General features: G+C 41.5%; 1 protein-coding gene across 8 annotated transcripts in view; it reads right to left on the bottom strand.

Annotated features, from left to right (window-relative positions):
• mecom (MDS1 and EVI1 complex locus) overlaps positions 1 to 21719 on the bottom strand; it is a 1243903-nt gene that overhangs the window by 48295 nt on the left and 1173889 nt on the right. For 5 of the 8 annotated variants that reach the window (XM_072474007.1, XM_072474005.1, XM_072474003.1 and 2 more), the window contains 4 exons: positions 13633 to 14992; positions 12115 to 12205; positions 5966 to 5992; positions 2795 to 2961 (listed from right to left, as the gene is read on the bottom strand). In XM_072474007.1, the coding sequence (XP_072330108.1) occupies positions 2795 to 2961; positions 5966 to 5992; positions 12115 to 12205; positions 13633 to 14992 (1645 nt within the window). The remainder of the gene's footprint in view (positions 1 to 2794; positions 2962 to 5965; positions 5993 to 12114; positions 12206 to 13632; positions 14993 to 21719) is intronic. The other 3 variants (XM_072474006.1, XM_072474004.1, XM_072474008.1) reach the window with 2 other exon arrangements.

Raw genomic sequence — 21719 nt, 5'->3', positions numbered from 1 at the left:
AGTCGCCACATTCCGGTCCCTGTTCGGGGAGGCTGTTACGGGAATTGAACCGTGCAGCAGGCTTGGTCTGCTTTCAAAGCCAGCGATTTAGCCCTGTGCTAAACAGCCCCTATCGCCACTGAGTAAATCCTATTCACCTAGTCAAAGGGCTTCCATTAGTTTCCTAATCCCTACTACCTTCATTTTAAAATCCTCAGCCATGTGTTCAGATGTTTTCCTGGATTTGCCCCTTCGTAACCTTGCAACCTTCTTTAACCTTACATTGGGGGAGATGGTGGCATAATGATAATGTCACTGGACTAGTAATCCAGAGGCCCAGTTTAACGCTCTAGGGACACATGTTCAAATCCCACCCTGGCAGCTAGACAAATTTAAATTCAATTCATAAAAATATGAATTTGAAAGTTAGCCTCAGTAATGGTGACCATGACACTATCGTCGATTGTTGTAGAAAAAGCATCTGGGGTTGGATTCTCCACCCCACCACGCCGGCGGGATTCTCTGTTACGCCGGCCGGTCAATGGGGTTTCCCATTGTGGGGCGGTCCCACGCCGTTGGGAAGCCCCCGGGCGCCGGCAAAACGGAGTATCCAGCCAGCGGAGAATCCCGCCCCTGAATCGTTAATCACCTTTCGAGAAGGAAATCTACCATCCTCCCCTGGTCTGGACAACATTACTGAATGAGTAATATTCAAGATCCACGGTAATGGACAACTCCTTTCTGTCCTCTGAAATGGCCCAGCAAGCTATTCAATTCAATGCGAACCAAGGATGGGCAACAAATGCTGACCTTTCCAGTGACACCCACATCCCATGAAAGAATTTTTAAAAATCTCTGACCATCTTTGGTCCGCAGCATCTTCTCCTCCCATAGAATTGACACAATTTTAAATTTTCACTGAAAACAATGTGAATAGTTAACAACATAATGAGTAGATGTAAATGTTCTTGAAGGGCAGATAAGGTCTGTTGAATTGTCAAACTTGAAGCTATTTCAATCCCTAGCCCTTTAAAAAAATGTAATGGCCTGCTTGTGTGTCAGCCAGGTGTCACAACCACTTTAGAAATGAAAAATAGCTGTCTTTGTCAGTATGAGCTGAAAATAATCTGTTCTAGCAGTTACTATAGCTATTTATTGACATTTCCCCAAGGGCTATTATGTAGTTGCTCATGCTTGCCTGCTGTCTACAACTTACAAATATCTTAGCAGGGAGTCTCAAATGCACAGATTGATTGACAACTCAAAGAGGTTATTAAAGAATTAACTGTGTTTGATGTGGGGTTATGAATACAAAGCATTGAGTACTTCAGGAGATTAAACGTTTGAATAGGCTTTCATAAATGGGAATTTTTTTAATATTGCGAAGGATGCATTGGATATCTAGACTTTTGTTTTATTCCATCTGAACATAGCTGCTGAGGTCCGCCCATGGTAGATACTAGATGTGTTGGCATGGCGGTTGCAAGGATAAAGAGTGGTGGACAAGTTGGCATGCATTGGCATTAATTTAGCTTTGTGGCTTCTCGGGGCCATAAGGGTGGGTTGTGGCATAAGTTGGCATTAAACTGACATGTGGTCTATAAGAGGCCATGGAGGTAGGTGTGTGTAAGGCACTGGCAGTAAGTCGGCATGGAGGATATTAAGGTGGATTGGGGCATAAGTTGGGGCATAAATTATGTTGGCCAGGAGGAAATAAGGACCCATGGGTGTTGGGGCAGGCATAGGTTGGCATGAGTTGTCATGTGGAATGGATGGGGCCGGTGATAGGTTGTGAGGAGTGAGGGCTGGATGACCTAAAATTTAAGGAAACAACTGGTTCATAATCCTTTAAATCAGCCTGCCTTGGCACTCAACAGCTGTAGCAGTCGCCTCTGATCAGGGCATGTGTCCATCCCACCTGAGCAAAAATAAGATCTCATGGGTTGCTTTCATCTGAGGCAGGTGCGGCAAGTCAAGAGATTTCCTAACTTGTGCTATTCACCTCAGGATTGACAATCTGACCCATAGTCTCGGGCATGTAGCCATTAAGGTATCTCCTATGCCTACTAAAGAAACCAACTTATATGATTGATTTGTTAATTCCATTTCTCTCTCCACAGATGCTACCTGATGATCTGTACTTCTATCATTTCCTGTTTATATTACATGCAATTGCCCGAAATTCATACTTATTGTTTCTTACCTGATTTGTTCCAGGGTAACCTCCGCTGGCCAAGAAGTCAATATTTCTGGGCCATTTTACCATGAACACACTCCCATGATCAGTGATGGGAGGCAATGTCATTCAAGATGAATGTGCCTAGTGGTCATGCACACAATTAAGGAAATTGCACCTCTCCAAAGATAAAGGGGGATTAAGCTTCATTTGGGAGTGATATCATTTCCCCAGAAAAACGAGTGGATCATTTGCAGTAATGATATTCACCTCAAGGAGGAAATTAGATTCCACTATCAGCAGTGCTAGATGGATGAGACTCAAGCTCCAATGCACCTCATCAAATGATGCTCTTAGCTAATCCATTATCACATTGCTATCTTTGCGAAAATGCATTGAGATTTGACTTTAGTTAGTTCAGCATATGAAGTTGATTGTTTTCTTTTAGAAGAATATCAATTATACTTTCCCTATTTTCAATCTTGTTATGCTTTCCCTATTTTCAATCATGTTATAAGATGACAAAATGCGGCTGTCATTTGCTTTCTTTCACTACATTATTTGCAGAAGAAAATGCATGGAAACTAATAAAAAAGTGTTGCTGCTACCACATTTCCCCTTTTGCGGAAGCATAATTACCTGCAGGTATATCGCTCCTTCCCCTTTCGCAGTAGGCTCTCAGGAATGACAGACGGGGGAGCCCTAAAATCAAACATCGAAGGGACAGACCGTAGGAGGTCATTGGCCTCTGGCTTCAGTGAACTGAAACCTTCCAGCTTTTCTGCCATGTTCTCAATCGCTGACATCTGACATGTAGGGAAAGAAGTGGAGGAGAGAGACAGAAAAGAAATTACATTTTGTCAAGAGTCACACCTAAATGGAAAGGGAAAATACAGGTCTTATTGTCCAAATGCACAGTTAAATAAGTCAAGGCTTGTGAAATTATTGACACTGTTTGAAATATTTAACCAGATACAAAGTATTTTTTTTGCCTCTGAGATGACTATAAATAAATTTATAAATATTATACAATGAGGCGTCACAGCTTGTCAAAAAGTTTTGTACAGTGGGGATTTAACAGGGATATTTCTTTTCGATTTGCTCCTTCCTTATGCAATGGAGCAGCTGATGTATTTATACTTCCCCAATTAATTGTTTACATTTACAGTAAGTACCTTCATTCCATAACCTGCGGACTGCTCCAGCCGCCCACTCTCTCCCTCTCACACTATAACTCTCGGTGCTAGTTACAAATTGCATTGTACAAGGCACCTCTGCCAATTTGCGAAATGTCTTTCATCAAACATTTGAAAATCTCCAAGGAAAGTCTAGATGCATTTACTTGTCACACGGCAAATGTGAAAGCACTGGAAGGCACTAAGGTCTGCCTGCTCTCAGGCTTGATTCATAATCATTCATAGCTGCTAAAACATTCCCTGCACAATGCAACTGGACAGCACATTTGTCAATATGAAGGATGCTGACATCACAGATCAAAAGGGCAGACATAGGTAATAATGATGCTGCTATGTGTTTCAAGGAAATTCTTCCCCCCCCATCAATGTTTTGTCAATCCATAGATTTTAAATATATTATATATATATAGATGCACATATTTATGATGCAATACATAAGATACAATTTCAAAATGTATTGTGCATTGTTATTACGTGTCAGTCGATGTTGCAAATACATTTTTGTAGAAAATACTATTTTAAACATGAGCACAAATATATTAAAACAACTGAAGAGGGCTGGATAACAATTAAAATATTGGAAAAAGAGACACCTTTAACCCGTGACACCTAGTTATGACAAAAGGGTGGAAAGGTCTTACACTGACTAGTTAAGGGAAAGGATAATGAATACATAGGAAGTTATTTTATTAATAATTCATACTCTGAAGCAGTTTCGGGAAAATGGTTTGGAAATAAATCATTCTGAGAACAGGAACAGTTTTTTTTCTAAATAAAATGTGTAGTTACTATGCCGACCTATTTTTACCAGTGTAATATCCATCTGCTGAGAGGCAGACTTAACGTTAATACGATTGCTAGGGTTCAGCAGAAGGTTGATAGGAGGTGGATATCAAGGCTGCGTGCATTACATCACAAGAGAAGCTGGGATACATTCAATAATCATTGTTGAAAATCTCAATTATGGCTCCGAATCTAACCAAGAAGGTGCAGTTGTTATTATTTTTAATGTGCTTTAAATTTGTCGCAATATTTCTTCAGTGCTGAGTTCCATAAATTGGGAGTCAAGCAATGTTGTGCTGTTCCAGTAGTGGTTCAAAATTATATCCGTGAGTAATGGGCAACTACAATAATAGGGAAAAATAAAGTAGCGACTGCAGTAAGCACCAAATGAAATGAAAATAAGGCAATCACATTTCTAACAGATAAAGCACTTTTGGAAAAGAGTTTATCTTGCACTTAATGCTTCTCATGTGTGTGTGATATCCACTGGAAGTTAATATTGCTGTGCTTTCAATAGTAAGTATGGCATATATATTTTTAAACCTGATTTTTAACAACATTAACATCTTATTAATAATCTTATTAATGGCAAAATGAAGGTAGGGAACTTTACAGTGTTAAATCTGTATATATTGTGGGAGGAATTCATACTCTGGTCATTCTGCATGGTAGAATTCTTTTTCAATGCGATATACAATGACTGAGCAATAACATTACCATTCGAGGGACAGTACACATGAGTGGGAATTATATAAACTTTAGTGGAGAGCACAAAAGCTCCCTTTTTGGGATACTGGAAATAAAGGAAATGCCATATTCTTAGATTCAATGAGACAATAGACTGACCTATCTGTAGTATTAGAGGGTTTACTAGTCATTTATCTCATCACAGCAAATCCCTGGGATTATCTCACTCAGCAGCAAAAAATCATAACCTAAAGCATTCTTACCAGCAATGCCCCTCTACTCAATCAAGACAGGTGAGGAATAAAATTAGGACCCCTCATATTTGTGCTATAAAGTACCTGGCTCTATTACCCAACATCAGGTTTGGATTGGCTTCTCAAATTCCAAAGAAACATTGAAGCATATTATTTTTATAAAGCCCTAATGTGATAAAAGGACATATCACATCAAGCAGCTTAAAAAGCCCCAACATATTTATTCAAAGATCCCCAGGGAGTGAAATCACAGCAGTTACTGCCCTATATAGATGTAAGACATACTTAATATCAGTGAATGACAGTATTACTTAGCAGCTGAATAATTTCTGATTTACTTTCTCACAATCACTGATCTTATCAACAGCCAGATGTCTGAATAAGGAAATAATGCCACCCCCTTCTAATCCCACTGAGGCTGTTAACCTTGTACTGATGCAATCCAGCATTTAACTCTATTCCCAGCATGAATCAAGTATGCAGACGTCGCCATTATTGGACAAAAGCAAATATTTTTAACCTTTTTTTGTGAAAGCAAAGATATGATCAACAATGGCCTAAGCAATTATTACAAACTCTTCTATTCACTCGCTCTAATCTATTGGTGACAGAAATAAATACAAGTGGCTTTTGAGAGGCCCCGGCTATCGTTTGAGTTACCAGATGGAGTGATTTATAACTCAGCCTACTGTGTGAATTACTTAAATAGTGCTTGTGATTATGGTAATGCAATCTGATCCTGAAGTAAAATGGCAAACATCTACATTTTTATTTGTGGAGAGTAGGGAGGGAGGCGGGGGATTTTTAATCATGAGTTATGCACCATTTAATAAACCTTTCATTTTGATCCTTATGAATTATGGTTTGGAATTATAAGCAGAGGAACTTACCCAAATTCTCTGATCAGGCAAGCGGAACTAGGGAGTAGAACCAAAATACAAAAATAAATTACAATCCACAAACTGAGTTTCTTTCAGCTGCCATAATTGTTTACAAATGACAAATGATATTGTTTGCATGTCCGCTGATGAGATTTTTTCAAACATCAGAGTTAATAGGGAGGCCTCAAACCATTTCTTTGCAAATGTTTTTTTGATGTTAGATTGATGGCTCCAGGTTCATACCCCTTCTCCCAGCAAAAACCTGGAAGCAGGGTCAAATAAGAAATGTCCAGGATAGCTAGATTCTGAAACATCATCATTTCTATTTATTTATTGCCACCTGACCCTGTCTTTTTAAATGGGATTCATTTTAGTTCCAGCTTTTGCTCAGGATTCATTTTAATGTGTCTCTAACTTAAGTTCTTTGATAACATTCCTTAAGATGTTTTACCACATTAAAGGCACTATATAAATAAATGGTGATATTGCTGTTACACTGTCCAATTTTACCCTGTACTGCTGGTGTTGGAGTATCAATTAAGCCAATTAAAATGATTTTATAAATGTCTTAAATCAGTTTCTGAATTTATCATTCAAAATAAAACTGCAGGTAATACCTCTTATGACTTTTTTTTCCAGATCTATATTCAAGTTTCCAGTGCTTGAATACTTTGTGATATTCAATATATATCAAGGTATATAAATAAAATGTGTCAAACAGCTCAGCAATACCGGTAATGTATTAATTAGCTAGATTTTGAATTTAAATAAAATCCAATTAATAGCTCAAACATTCTGACATTAGAAGGGTGAATCTTTTTTTTTAAACTATCAAAAAAATCTAAATCATAAATCCATGTTTAGCTTAACTTGAAGCAGTTCCTCTCCTCACACAAACTCTTCAGCTGGGTGACGTAACTCAATAAAAATTAAATATGAGCCATTAGCACAGCCACAGTCCTGCCGAATGAGTGGGGGAATTAGCTTAAATTTTGGTAACTGTATTAAAGAAGTATACTCAAGATTTTAAAATCCTTCAAGATTGTAATTGAGGATACATTTTTTTGTTAGAATTTTTTCTTTTGCCTCAAGTAATACAGCAAAGGGATTGACTTTGACAAAACTATTTAGTAATTCAGTCAAACTAGTGGAGCTCCTGCTACAATTATATACAAGCAGTCAGATGTTGGAGGCTGAGGGCCAATCACTAAGCACAGGCTTGCACCCACAACAATTGATCAGTATTGTGCAGGCTACTCTCACAACTCAGCAGGAAGTATAGTAAGAGATGGCAAGCAAAACTGTTGTCAGCCAGGAAGGCTCTTTGTTAGTAAGACGGTCCGAGGACCAGCTTTTGGAAATAAAGTGAGTGAGCCAGGTATGGAACGCTCTTCACAAATGCTGATCAAACTCAATTGATCTTCACTTTTCTTCAAGTGCTGAGAAAAAAAGGATTCTGTAGTAGTTATGGTCCTGGTGGTGGCTGTGGGGTAGAGGGGGCCATTAATTCTGCGGGATATGAGAGCTAAACAAATCTGCACCACCATGCAGCCTAACTTTATTGCCACTAGGTAAGCATCCTGGTCAAGGAGATTGGCCATATGCTTATCGACCGCTAATAAGGTTTCTGTAAAATGAAAACAGCCTTATAAAATACAGTTAATGCTTCAAAGAATTGGCATTTGCCAATGAGTTTTCCTGAAAGTGGCATTAACAACTGGCATGTCACAGGGTTCCGATCAGCTGATGCAAGGTAAACAGAACCCTTTTTATCATTGTGAATTACTATTTTCAACAAATGTATATTTCTGAAATTGCATAAAGCTAGATCTCAGTAATTAACTCAAATAGGCTGGTGTAAAGTTCTCAGATTTTGATTAAGTGCAGTAAGCAAACTATTAGGAATGTATGCAGCAAAACTGGTCAGCTATCTGGACATTTAGCGAGGGTGGAAATTTATCAGTCAATATCAGATGGTGACATAGCATTTGTCTATTTGGCTTATGGCAGCTTTAAACCCTGCATCATTTTAAATACAAAATATTATAATAATCCATAACTCTTAAATTCACATTCTACTCATCTGCTACCATTCTCATTTAGAACGATTTCATCCATGTTAAATAAAAATCACAATATTTTGCCTATCGGCCCTTAGCCGCATAAACTCATGAACATCAGTAAAACATGTTGCAGAAAATGAAAAGAGCTGTCACATAACATATTTTAGTAACCAGGGTAGCTATATTACTTTGGCCTGAATTATTGTACATAAATCAGGAAGAAATTCTATGCCTATTCTTTCAATTCACAAAGTGACTGAAGAATTGCAAAGCTGCAATCCAGTGGTTATTTTGCAATCAATAGTCTGGAGCACTTCATTTATCACCACTCCATTTATTTATAGCTGTAAGAGGGAATTAACATGAAATTCAACTAGTTTAAAATTCTACCAGAGTTCCGGCAATTTTTGCCAGTTGGTGATCAATCTGTTTCGATGAAATAGTAGCGGGAAATTCAGTTTGGGATACTCATGAATATTTCAAATGGAAAGATGGGAACATTCTTAACTATTTAAGTCAAAAGAACTCCATTTCCATTTTCCTGGGGTGGGACTGGTGGGCGAGTGGGGAGGACGAGTCTGGAGCTGTGGCAGGGTACATGTTGAATGAATGTAGACCAAATGTGCCTAATTTCAGTTACGGGAGTGAGTTACATGCTGGGCGCACATATCGAAGATGTGACAATTCTTAGCATTGACCAGTCAGAATGGGGTATCGAATTTTGACCTCCAAATAAAGCGTGATATGCTGAATGCAAAAAAGCAGACATATTCACATTAAACACAGATAGGACCAAGGACCAGTCTAATTTGAATCAACCATAATTTACTTAACAGGTCCTAGGATGAGAACCGTTATTCTGGTTGTCACAACTTCACCCTCGAAAGTGGACTCTAGTTCTGGTCAAAACCATTGCTCATTCCAGTTTGTACTGGTAGCAAAATCTGAAGGAGATACAAGCAATCTTAAACTTTTTGCAAATGTTTTTTGAGGGGAAATAGGAGTAGAGCTGAGTAAGTAGAATTTACATTGACTTGAAATGAATGAAATGAAATGAAAATGGCTTATTGTCACAAGTAGGCTTCAAATGAAATTACTGTGAAAAGCCCCTAGTCGCCACATTCCGGCGCCTGTTTGGGGAGGCTGGTACGGGAATTGAACCGTGCTGCTGGCCTGCCTTGGTCCGCTTTAAAAGCCAGCGATTTAGCCCAGTGTGCTAAACCAGCCCCTTGTATGTTCACTTGCTACCAATGAAATAAAGCAGTTTAATTATCGGTATCTAGTTTTGTTTTAGCAAATGTTTCTCATTCTACGTTTGTAAAATATTGGAGAAGTGCAAGATTTCATATTCTGGTCAGATGACTGGATCCTAGTATTTACACTACTGGATTGCACAAATTGATATCAGGCAGTAGAGCTACACTCTTGAAGATAAGACACTCAAGCCGGATTTTAATGGCGTTGGTTCTGCGAAGCTTCCAAAATGGCAGGCGGGACCGGCATGTGGAAGTCCCACCCCTATATCTGGCAGATCCCATTTCTGCCAACAGAGGAAAGGGGCGGGGCATAATGAAAACCCAAACTCAACAAGGCCATTTGGATTCGGTGCTGACTTCAAACGGTCCCTATTTTGATTGCAGCAAGGATCTAAACCCATAGTGTGGGAGTCACGAACAGCCTCAGTTGGCTGAATTGCTTGATTCTGTATTGTAATTTCCAGGATTCTAAATTGGGACTATGGATTTTGGTGATCCGTGACATGGGTGGCTGATGAAATACTCACTCCTGCCTTGAAAGGCTGTGAAAGCAATCTTTAAAACACTGACTTGTATAGACCCTCCCCATTGCATTGATGAGGGCTCTACTACCAGTTAAATAGCTGTGAACAATGATTTCAAAACAACTGCATATGCATAGGTTTATGCATTGCAGATGTTTTAAAGTGGAACCAGTTGTCATAGAACTTTTCCTGGATGCAGCGGTTTCTATACACTGATACTAGAGACCAGGGCTGAAGAAGCATTCCGAAACAGTGCGGCAGTACAACTGCATGACGAGAAATGAATGATATGGCTTATTAGACACTGTCTCCTCACCGCTGCCTTGAATATTGCCCAAACAATTGGATGTGAAAACCTTAATTTCAAAGTTGAACTAAATGGCAGGGGCTTAATCAATCTTTTCATCACATTATTTGTTCCTCTCTCCAATTAGTGACTGTGAATAACTATTTCTCATCTGTTTCTTATTCCTTTAGTCAGAACACTCTGTGCTTGGATTTGGACGATTGGATTTGCCACGGCATATTTTGTTTCTCATTAAGGACTTTGAGTAAGTGATATCACAGCAGGCTGCCCTCATGAAATGGTTCACAACTGAGGAATGGAACCAGCTTCACAGTGCTACAGTCTTACACAGGAACTAGGGGAGTCATGAATTCTTATTTTGTCATTTCTCACCCTCAAACACTTCTTAAAATACATACCAAGCCCTTTCTTTTACTGCTTATCTTTTCCTACTGTTGGAAGGAGAAAGTCTGAAAATCAGATTTGTTGGCTTGCCCTCACACTCATTCTCTGACTATCTAACAAGACCAATGATTGGCTCAGCTCATATATCACTTGCAGAATGCCTCGATTCGTGAATGTTAACCAAAATATGCCTATCAAAAGCAACTGGATTTAAATGATGATACAATCTTAGATTTGAACTCGGGCTCACTAGGCAGTAGGTTAAATCCTTTTACTATTTCAGACATTTTTAGCTCTTCATTTATAGTCATAGATGTTTATAGCATGGAAACAGGCCCTTCGGCCCAGCTTGTCCATCCTTAGGGTGCGAGTATCATTGGCGAATCCAGCATTCATTCCCATTCTTAGATGCCCTGACAAGGTAGTGGTGATCCTTTAATTTGAAGTATTACAGTTCGTGTGGTGAAGGTTTTCCCACAGTGATGCGAGATAGGGAGTTCCAGGACTTTGACTGAGCAATCGTGAAGAAGCAACAATATGTTCTCAAGTCAAGAAGGCATGTGACTTAGAGGCGATGGTGTTCCCATGCAACTTGCAATATTTTAAGGCGTTATATAAATGTTAAATGCAAGCTGTTAGTCTTTCTCAGCAGTATCTTAAAAAAACACTTCATCTGTGGTTTGAAAGAAATATTAGTATGGAGGACATTGTTGTTAGAAGACAGTCTATGCATTGTAGAGCTCTCAAAACAGCCCTTGGGATGGAGACCTACACAAGATTGAGATCTACAGGCCATAGGATCCAAAATCTCTGGAGGCAACAAGAATTGGTCAACCATGCTGGAGATGTGGCGAAAGAAAAAAATAATCCAGAACAGCATTTTAATTATGGCCATTAAGCCAAGTGCTGATGGAAGTCAGTCAGTGCTGCAAGATTGGAAGCAGGGGAGAAGAAAACAAATCCCAAGTCATCTGGTAAATTGGCCATTTTGGCAAAGGTATGTTTTGGAAATTGATCCATAAGTCATCCATAAGTAAGTGCCTATTAAGGTAATTACAAGATCTATTAAGGCCAATCTTAGATCAACTGGAATGTTCCAGTTGGTCAGCAGCTTAAACCAGGCCAATGCATGGTGGTGCTCACCCCATGTAATACTTCACATTGTCCCACAAGATACTCAATCTGACAAATTTTGCCCACTCACAGGACCTATCTATATCCCTTTGAGACATGGTGTCCTCCTCATGCTTAAACAATAACATACTGTTCACCAGGCTTAATGTTTCTGCAAACATATTTACATACTGTGTGACTGGGATTTTAAATGTTTTACTATAATAAACAGTAATACACTGTGCTCCTTGGTTTGTACCACTATATTTAAAATACAATATACTGTGCAACTGGATAATAGTCCTAGCATCTAATAAATAATAATGCAAAATACTATTTTGTTTAATTCTCTGACATAATATATCACGCTATTGAAACTTAACATTCTTAGTTACACACAAGTAAAAATACACGATATTATTGAAACATAATAATCCTAAAAGTATTAGTCTGAAATAACACAGCATGAACATTGATGAAATGGGACCGATGAACAAGGAATTTAATTTACCTGTGGATGGAATAAGAAACCTGGAGCAGGTTTCATGTACTTTTCCTTTAGTGCTTCAACTGGGTCAGAAAGTTTCCTTTTTTCCACTCTACTTTGACAAAATTATTAACAAAATTGACAAAATTAATCTCAGCTGGTGAAAGCATTTTGAAAAAGCCGTACAGAGGGGAATGTAGTTGTTTTCTGCCTTGAACCAAACGGACAAAGCCTGATGCAAGCAAATCTATCTAATCATGACTTTTGGCCGATGCTATTTTGTGCCTGTGATTCTGTTCACAGTGATCTCAGCCAGGCCATCAGATAGAGGGCCCTGGAGCAAATAAAGAACCTGTCACATTGGAAGAGGGAAGGAAAAATTAATTGGGCGTGCTGCTTCATTGGGAACCGATTAGTTACTGCAGAGTTGCATTGGTAGAAGCAGGGGCATAGGACTGTGGAATGGGATGTTGCCAGTTAAATGAAACTGTAAAAAGTGGAACACAACAAAATATTTTAAAATCAGAAGGTAATTATAAAAGTAAAAATTGAACAAGTCTACTTAGTCATAAACCGATAAACCCAGGGCGGCACGGCGGCACAGTGGTTAGCACTGCTGCCTCATGGTGACAAGGTCCCGGGTTCGATCCCGGCCCCGGATCACTGTACACTGTGTGGAGTTTGCACATTCTCCCCGTGCCTGCGTGAGTCTCACCCTTACAACCCAAAAAGATGTGCAGGGTGGTGAATTGACCACGCTAAATTGCCCCTTATTTGGAGAAAAAAAGAATTGGGTTCTCTAAAATAATAATAAATAAACCAATAAACCCAAAGAAGTTGTTGGATTTAGGCAGAATGCAAAATGATGGAACAGTTTAACTGAACTAAACTGTACAAAATCTAACAGCGTAGGGATGATATAATGTGCACTATCCCTTTAAACAATGACAAGAACTTGTAATAAATCTCATGAAACTACTTCTGATCGTTGAATGGAGAAATCTGTACCTGAACTGGACAAAGGAGTTTGTTACCCAAGTTAGGAACAGGGTTCATGTACTGGGAACGAGAAGTTAAATGTTATACTTGCCAAGCAAATAATGTCAAGCTGTGAGAGACAGCAGAGCTGCTGGGAATGCGGTCGGAGTGGTATTGAAAATTACAATTTTTCATTCAAAATGAAAATCGACCCCTTGGAATTACTCTTTGCCACTTTGAGATGTGGTATAACAATCCGCATTAGTTTTGTACAGGTTAGGGTGGAGCAGTTGCACAGTGGTTAGCACTGCTGCCTCACAGCACCAAGGACCCGGGTTCAATCCCGGCCCGGGTCACTGCCCGTGTAGACTTTGCACATTCTCCTCTTGTCGGCATGGGTCTCATCCCCACAACCCAAAGATGTGCAGGGTAGGTGGATTGGCCACACTAAATTGACCCTTAATTGGAATTTATTTATTTATTTTTATTTATTTTTTAAAAGGTTTTGTTCACATTCCACAAATTCTCATTTAGTGACTCACCAAATGCAGCATATTGTCTTACCTGTAAATAGGATCCATGAAGAAAGGGGTTGGTTTGGCATGCTGCAGGGAATGGTCAGAGCTTTTGGCTTGCTCAGCACTCGAGTCCCTCCTCTCCCCAAACACGTGGTTTTTCCGTGGTTCTACCTGGGTGCTTCCACTGGCTCGGCTTCTGCTGCTCATGCTCAAATCTAGTGGTTGCTCTTCACTGGAATAATGGGAAGTCAGTGGCTTTAAGGTCACAGCTGGCATTGGTTTCTCTTCTTTGCGCTTGGTGGTGAGGTCGAATGGCGACTCAATGTTTCCACTCCTTAGCTTCTTCAGCTCACTTGGCGATTGTGGTTCTATTTTTAAAGGTACAGCATTTAAGTCTCTATCGGGGAATGGATAAATTGGTTGAGAAAACGCAGGGAAAAATTGAAAGGGAAACATGGAAGGGAATGGCAATGGCCCTACTTTTTTGTCTTGCATGCCAACAAGTCCAGTAGAACCGAAGTATTTCTCTGCGATAGAAGCGATGGCCTTAATTGAATCATTAACAGCTCCTGTCACAGCAATCTGTTCATCCAGTACAGGGGAAAACAGTGAGTGGTTGGAAAAATCCTTCTTATTGCTGTTTATCGGGACTACTTTCTGAGGGCTATTTACTTTGTCACATGTGGTTTTGCCATTTTCTTTGTTTTTCTCTTTGTCACTTTCAATGTCACTTTCCAGGTCAGATCCAGATGTAGTCTCCAGGTCGCTGCCACTGGGTGTGCTGACATCATCGAGGTCGCTGCTTTCTGACTGGTCACTGGTTTTGCCATGCGGCTTCTCCCCAAGCGACTTCTCAGGTGGAACCTCAACTGGCCGGACTTCATCCGAGGACGACTGTCGATTTACTGCTTTCAAAATGTCTGGTGTGGTCGGTAGCATCTGGGGCGATGTCAACAACTGGCTTTGGTGTTTGTTGTTCTGTTCAATGCTTGGTAGTCCTTTAACTGGTGAGCTAGCAGGTATCAGTTGTGGTCTGTGGTACAGCCCTGAGGGAAACAGACCTGGAAAGTTAAATGGAAAGCCAGGGGCTGCTGGAAAGGTTAGTCCAGCTGGGTGCCTATTTGCACCAAAATAGTCAGCAAGACCAGGATTGCTATGATTCATGTTAACCAAACCGGACTTATCCAGAGCTGGAGCGTTTGCAAGGGTAATGCCTTGACCAAATAATCCCCCCGTGGTGAAATGGTTCTTGCCCTCACAGAATCGTCTATGCTTGTTTAATGATGAGGTCGTGCTGAACATCTGACCGCAGTCCTTGCATTTGATTTGCGTTCTGCAGTCAGCATGCATCCTTTTATGGCGACATAGGTTAGAAAACTGTGTGTATGATTTGCGACAAACCTCACCTGTGTATGAAAAGTGAAAACATGTCAGCTGTGAAGCAATGTATTATCAAGCACCTGTACAGGCAGAGTAGTGACAATATAGAAATTATTTAGTTAGGGGGAAAAGATTATCTAGTGGAAATCAGAGATACAGGGTGGAATGTTACCGCCCCGTCACGGCGGGGATGGGCCGGGGCCATAAAATCAGTGCGCCATTCGAACGTTCATCGACATTGGCAGAACCTGAAAATCCTGCCAATTGGAGGGGCTGTGAAATTCTGCCTGCCCCCCGCCCCCCGGAAATTCTAATTCAATACGTACATTAGGACCCTGCACCTTTTGTATCTAACCAGCTGATAGGTAAACCGAAAACTAAACAAGGGAAAACTCAATTTGAAAAATATCTAATGTATAACTTAAGTACAACTGCACTGCTTGCAACTATTTTTTACTGAGGGCATTCGCTTCTTGGAGGCCTCAGGTTTACCATTGTCCGCTTGGTGGGTCTCTTTGCCAAGTTCTGTGCCAGGAGGAGGATTGGTGTGTATCTGATTTGCAGTCCGTCAGCAATATCAAATGTTTGGGAGGAAAATATGCAACTGTTTTTCTTTATTTACTTTACTTTGTGAATTGAGGGGGTTTGGAAAACGGAGAATGAAGCATTTTTCATTTCGGCCGCTTGGTGTCAGGTGTAGCATGGGTGTACTCTGTCTCAGCATTGCCATCCTTCAGCTCTGAATGAGATGAACAATTTAGTGTCAATGAGTGCCAAAGTAAGGCTAGTTTTATTCTCCGCCTCTATGCCTACTGGAAACTGAATTGAGTTGCTAAATTTATTTCAGAGAGGTCCCCGACCCAGCCGATAGAGAATACTTTAATTCTCTTGGTTTAGGTTGTTTTTGAATCCAGGTCCCTGCGGTAAAAGATCCAATCCATTGCATCATCCATTTCCTGGCACACAAGTACAATATTTTAATTTGTTTGTTGCATGTATTTTTAAAGGTCCTTCTCTCCAACCTGGCAGAACAGAAAGCCTCATTCCACCCAGTTAAATGTCTTAATTGTATCTAAAATCATCATAAGATGTGGTTCTTTTATTACAGGAGTGGATCACAGGAGTTAGCCCTTTGGTACTGTCACTTGGCTGGCACTCTTTATATGGTAAGAAGTCTTACAACACAGGGTGGCATGTGGTGCAGTGGATAGCACTGGGACTGCGGCGCTGAGGACCCTGGTTTGAATCCTGGCCCTGGGTCACTGTCCGTGTGGAGTTTGCACATTCTCCTTACGTCTGCGTGGGTTTCACCCCCACAACCCAAAGATGTGCAGGTTAGGTGGATTGGCCACGCTAAATTGCCCCTTAATTGGAAAAAAAAATAATTGGGTACTCTTAAAAAAAAATTTTTTTTTTTTTAAAAGTCTTACAACACCAGGTTAAAGTCCAACAGGTTTGTTGCAAATAACTAGCTTTCAGAGCGCAGCTCCTTCCTCAGGTTAACCTGTTGGACTTTAACCTGGTGTTGTAAGACTTCTTACTCTGCCCACCCCAGTCCAACACCGGCATCTCCACATCATGACTCTTTATATGAACTTTGGTTCAGATGAATCAGTTTGGAGGTCACAAAATCTAGTTGTATGACCCAAGACTTTGGCCAATGCGACCAAGCAAAGATATGAACCAACAGGCCATGTATAAGGTGATGTCTTTTCCTTTTTGTGTATGTGTGAATTGATGGCTCATTGGAACGATGACAGCAATGCTTGGCTCCAAATTCGCATAAAAATACATTTTTTGAATGAAACCAGATGCATTTTTCAAAAGAATCCTGGAGCCTCTGTCGGTATCTTGGGATCTGCACTGGTTAAGAGTGAATTGTTGCTGTATTCATGCTCATCTCTTGCACATCAAAGAATTAAAACAATGGGCATTGAGTGCTCGGAATCACTCGTCAACAACTATTTTTTTAACATTTGTAAAAGACTGACAAAATATCACAATGCAATGATCCAGTTGCTATTTTAAGCAGAAAAGAAGGAAGCTGAATTGAATGTATCCCATCCTGCACTCTTAGTTCCCATGGACCAACAATCACGTCCTTTACTTCCCCTCTTACTGTTACTGATGGTAGCCTTCCTGCGTTTGAACGTTTCTGTAACCTCTTTCACATTGAATATTGAAGGATAAATAGAAAATACTGAAGGGTTTTCTAGATGCCACTGGACTGAAGGGAGCTAATAGCTTTTTATAGATTTTCAATAAAACCACTACTAGCTCTCTGGTGATGATCATAACACAACCAAACTATCAACAAACTTAATATAGTAATTATGCAATACATCTTTGCCTTTCAGCTCAGACTAAATGCTAATACTAAATAACTAATAACTAAACAACTAAAAGGACAACAGCTTCAGAAAACAGTCCCAGAGAAAGCTGTCCTTACGACATACGAAAACAGGCCATTAAACATATACTACAGCAGACACAGGCTTAGAAATTACCTGGCCGGCTTTACTTTTAAGATAGGGGATAAAGCCAAAATGTATGAAGGGGCAGTTTTTGGATACAAATCTGGTCAATATCGTGGTTACTGAATTCAGGAATTACTTCAGAGCAGAGATGGGGAGTGATGTGGGGATGTGCGCGTTAACGACAGAACATTTATTATCTTACAGCATTTTATTCAATGCACCTTTCTGCCATTTTGGTGTCAATTGAAATGTTGCCTTTCAAACAGAAAAGGAATTCACCTGAAAGGGTTTAAGACAAAATGAACGGTGTTGCACAGACTTCAATGCATCTTTGCAGGATCCAGTTGCTTTAATTTAGAATCGAACCCCTCGGTTATTTTGCGAGTTGGAATATATAACACATCTACAATATAGTCCTAATTGGCTGCATATTCTACATTCGCAAGACAAAACTTTGAACTGAAAAGAGTCGGGGGAAGAGGAGAACCTGGAGGCAGACAGCAGCACCTAAAAAGCTTTTAAAAATGCATGGCTCCGGAGGGACCAATCGTGTTCAGAGAATAATAAATGTGTAACGTCACAGGGAACAAATAATTGCATGGTAGGTGAATATTTTTCTCATTTATTTTTCAGACTTTGGGTAATTTTATGAGTAGCAGTAAGGTTTACAATCAGCATTGAAGCCCATTACATTTCGTGCCGAGAATTTTCCGTTTATCTTAACTAGGGAATTTCAATCGAGTTAAGTAGAATATTAATTGGAATTCTAGAATATAAGTACAGGCAGGACTGGAAATATTAATTATAATCTGTTATAATCAGTAAAATAATTAATTGCTATAAAGCACAAAGAACAAAGAAAATTACAGCACAGGAACAGGCTTTTCGGACCTCCCAGCCTGCGCCGATCCAGGGGCGGGATTCTCCGCCGGGTCGGAGAATCACCGGGGGCTGGCGTGAATCCCGCCCCCACCGGTTGCCGAATTCTCCGGCACCGGATATTCGGCGGGGGTGGGAATCACGCCGGTTGGCGGGGCCCCCCCCCGGCGATTCTCCGGCCCGCGATGGGCTGAAGTCCCGCTGCTGGAATGCCTGTTCCGCCGGCGAGAATCAAACCACCTACCTTACCGGCGGGACAAGGCGGATTGGGCGGGCTCCGGGGTCCTGTGGGGGGGGCGCGGGGCGATCTGGCCCCGGGGGGTGCCCCCACGGTGGCCTGGCCCGCCCGCGATCGCGGCCCACCGATCCGCGGGCGGGCCTGTGCCGTGGGGGCACTCTTTTCCTTCCGCCTTCGCCATGGTCTCCACTATGGCGGAGGCGGAAGAGACCCCCTCCACTGCGCATGCGCGGGGATGCCGTGAGCGGCCGCTGACGCTCCCGCGCATGCGCCGCACGGCAAAGTCATTTCCGCGCCAGCTGGAGGGGCACCAAAGGCCTTTCCCGCCAGCTGCTGGCGGGGCAGAAATCAGTCCGGTGAGGGCTCGGCCCCTCAAGATGCGGAGAATTCCGCACCTTTTGGGCGGCGCGATGCCGGACAGATTTGCGCCGTTTTTGGCGCCGGTCGGTGGACATCGTGCCAATTGCGGAGAATCCCGCCCCAGATCCTTTATCTAAACCTGTTGCCTATTTTCCAAGGATCTACTTCCCTCTGTTCCCCGCCCATACATTTATCTGTCCAGATGCATCTTAAATGATGCTATCGTGCCCACCTCTACCACCTCCGCTGGCAAAGCGTTCCAGGCACCCACCACCCTCTGCGTGAAAAACTTTCTATGCACATCTCCCTTAAACTTTCCCTCTCTCACTTTGAAATTGTGACCCCTTGTAATTGACACCCCCACTCTTGGAAAAAGCTTGTTGCTATCCACCCAGTCCATACCTCTCATAATTTTGTAGACCTCAATCAGGTCCCCCCTCAACCTCCGTCTTTCCAACGAAAACAATCCTAATCTACTCAACCTTTCTTCATAGCTAGCACCCTCCATACCAGGCAACATCCTGGTGAATCCCCTCTGCACCCTCTCTAAAGCATCCACATCCTTCCGGTAATGAGGTGACCAGAACTGCACGCAGTATTCCAAATGTGGCCTAACCAAAGTCCTATACAACTGTAACATGACCTGCCAACTCTTGTACTCAATACCCTGTCCAATGAAGCCAAGCATGCTGTATGCCTTCTTGACCACTCTATCGACCAGCGTTGCCACCTTCAGGGTACAATGGACCTGAACTCCCAGATCTCTCTGTACATCAATTTACCCCCAGAACTCTTCCATTGACCATATAGTCTGCTCTTGAATTAGATCTTCCAAAATGCATCACCTCGCATTTGCCTGGATTGAACTCCATCTGACATTTCTCTGCCCAACTCTCCAATCTATCTATATTTTGCTGTATTCTCTGACAGTCCTCCTCGCTATCTGCAACTCCACCAATCTTAGTATCATCTGCAAACTTGCTAATCAGACCACCTATACCTTTGTCCAGATCATTTATGTATATCACAAACAACAGTGGTCCGAGCACGGATCCCTGTGGAACACCACTAGACACCTTTCTCCATTTTGAGACACTCCCTTTCACCACTACTCTTTGTCTACTGTTGCCCAGCCAGTTCTTTATCCATCTAGCTAGTACACCCTGAACCCCATACGACTTCACTTTTTCCATCAACCTGCCATGGGAAACTTTATCAAACGTCTTACTGAAGTCCATTTATATGACATCTACAGCCCTTCCCTCATCAATTAACTTAGTCGCTTCCTCAAAGAATTCTATTAAGTTTGTAAGACATGACCTTCCCTGCACAAAACCATGCTGCCTATCACTGATAAGTCTATTTTCTCCCAAATGTGAATAGATCATATCCCTCAGTTTCTTCTCCAACAGTTTGCCTACCACTGACATCAAGCTCACAGGTCTATAATTCCCTGGATTATCCCTGTTACCCTTCTTAAACAAAGGGACAACATTAGCAATTCTCCAGTCCTCCGGGACCTCACCCGTGCTCAAGGATGCTGCAAAGATATCTGTTAAGGCCCCAGCTATTTCGTCCCTCGCTTCCCTCAGCAACCTGGGTTGATCCCATCTGGACCTGGAGACTTGTCCACCTTACTGCTTTTTAGAATACCCAAAACTTCCCCCTTCCTTATGCCGACTTAACCTAGAGTATTTAAACATCCATCCCTAGCCTCAACATCCGTCATGTCCCTCTCCTTGGTGAAAACCGATGCAAAGTACTCATTCAGAATCTCACCCATTCCCTCTGACTCCATGCATAAATTCCCTCTTTTGTCTTTGAGTGGGCCAATCCTTTCTCTAGTTACCCTCTTGCTCCTTATATACGAATAAAAGGCTTTGGGCTTTTCCTTAACCCTGTTAGCCAAAGATATTTCATGACCCCTTTTAGCCCTCTTTATTGCGCGTTTGAGATTTGTCCTACTTTCCCGATATTCCTCCAAAGCTTCATTAGTTTTAAGTCGTCTAGATCTTATGTATGCTTCCTTTTTCATCTTAGCTAGTCTCACAATTCCACCCGTCATCCATGGTTCCCTTATCTTGCCATTTCTATCCCTCATTTTCACAGGGACATGTCTGTCCTGCACTCTAATCAACCTTTCCTTAAAAGACTCCCACATTTCAAATGTGGATTTACCCTTAAACAGCTGCTCCCAATCCACATTCCCTAGCTCCTGCCGAATTTTGTTATACTTGGCCTTTCCCCAATTTAGCACTCTTCCTTTCGGACCACTCTCGAGTGTTCTAAAACTTACGGAATTGTGATCGCTATTCCCAAAGTAATCACCGACTGAAACGTCAACCACCTGGCCGGGATCATTCCCCAATACCAGGTCCAGTATGGCCCCTTCCTGAGTTGGACTATTTACATACTGCTCTAAAAAAACTCTCCTGGATGCTCCTTACAAATTCTGCTCCATCTACGCCTCCAACACTACATGAATCCCATTCAATGTTGGGGAAGTTAAAATCTCCCATCACTACCACCCTATTGCTCCTACATGTTTCTATAATCTGTCTACATATTTGTACCTCTACTTCACGCTCGCTTTTTGGAGGCCTGTAGTAAAGTCCCAACAATGTTACTGCACCCTTCCTATTTCTTAGCTTTACCCATATTGCCTCAGTGCTCAAATCCTCCATCGTGTCCTCCTTAATCACAGCTGTGATATCATCACTGACCAGTAATCCAATTCCTCCACCCCTTTTACCTCCCTCTCTATCCCTCCTGAAGCATCTATACCCTGGGATATTTAGT

Source organism: Scyliorhinus torazame, chromosome 14 (genome assembly GCF_047496885.1).
Source record: "Scyliorhinus torazame isolate Kashiwa2021f chromosome 14, sScyTor2.1, whole genome shotgun sequence".
NCBI lineage: Eukaryota > Metazoa > Chordata > Chondrichthyes > Carcharhiniformes > Scyliorhinidae > Scyliorhinus > Scyliorhinus torazame.
Note: the sequence above shows the minus strand (reverse complement) of the source record. Positions and strands in the feature narration are given on the sequence as shown.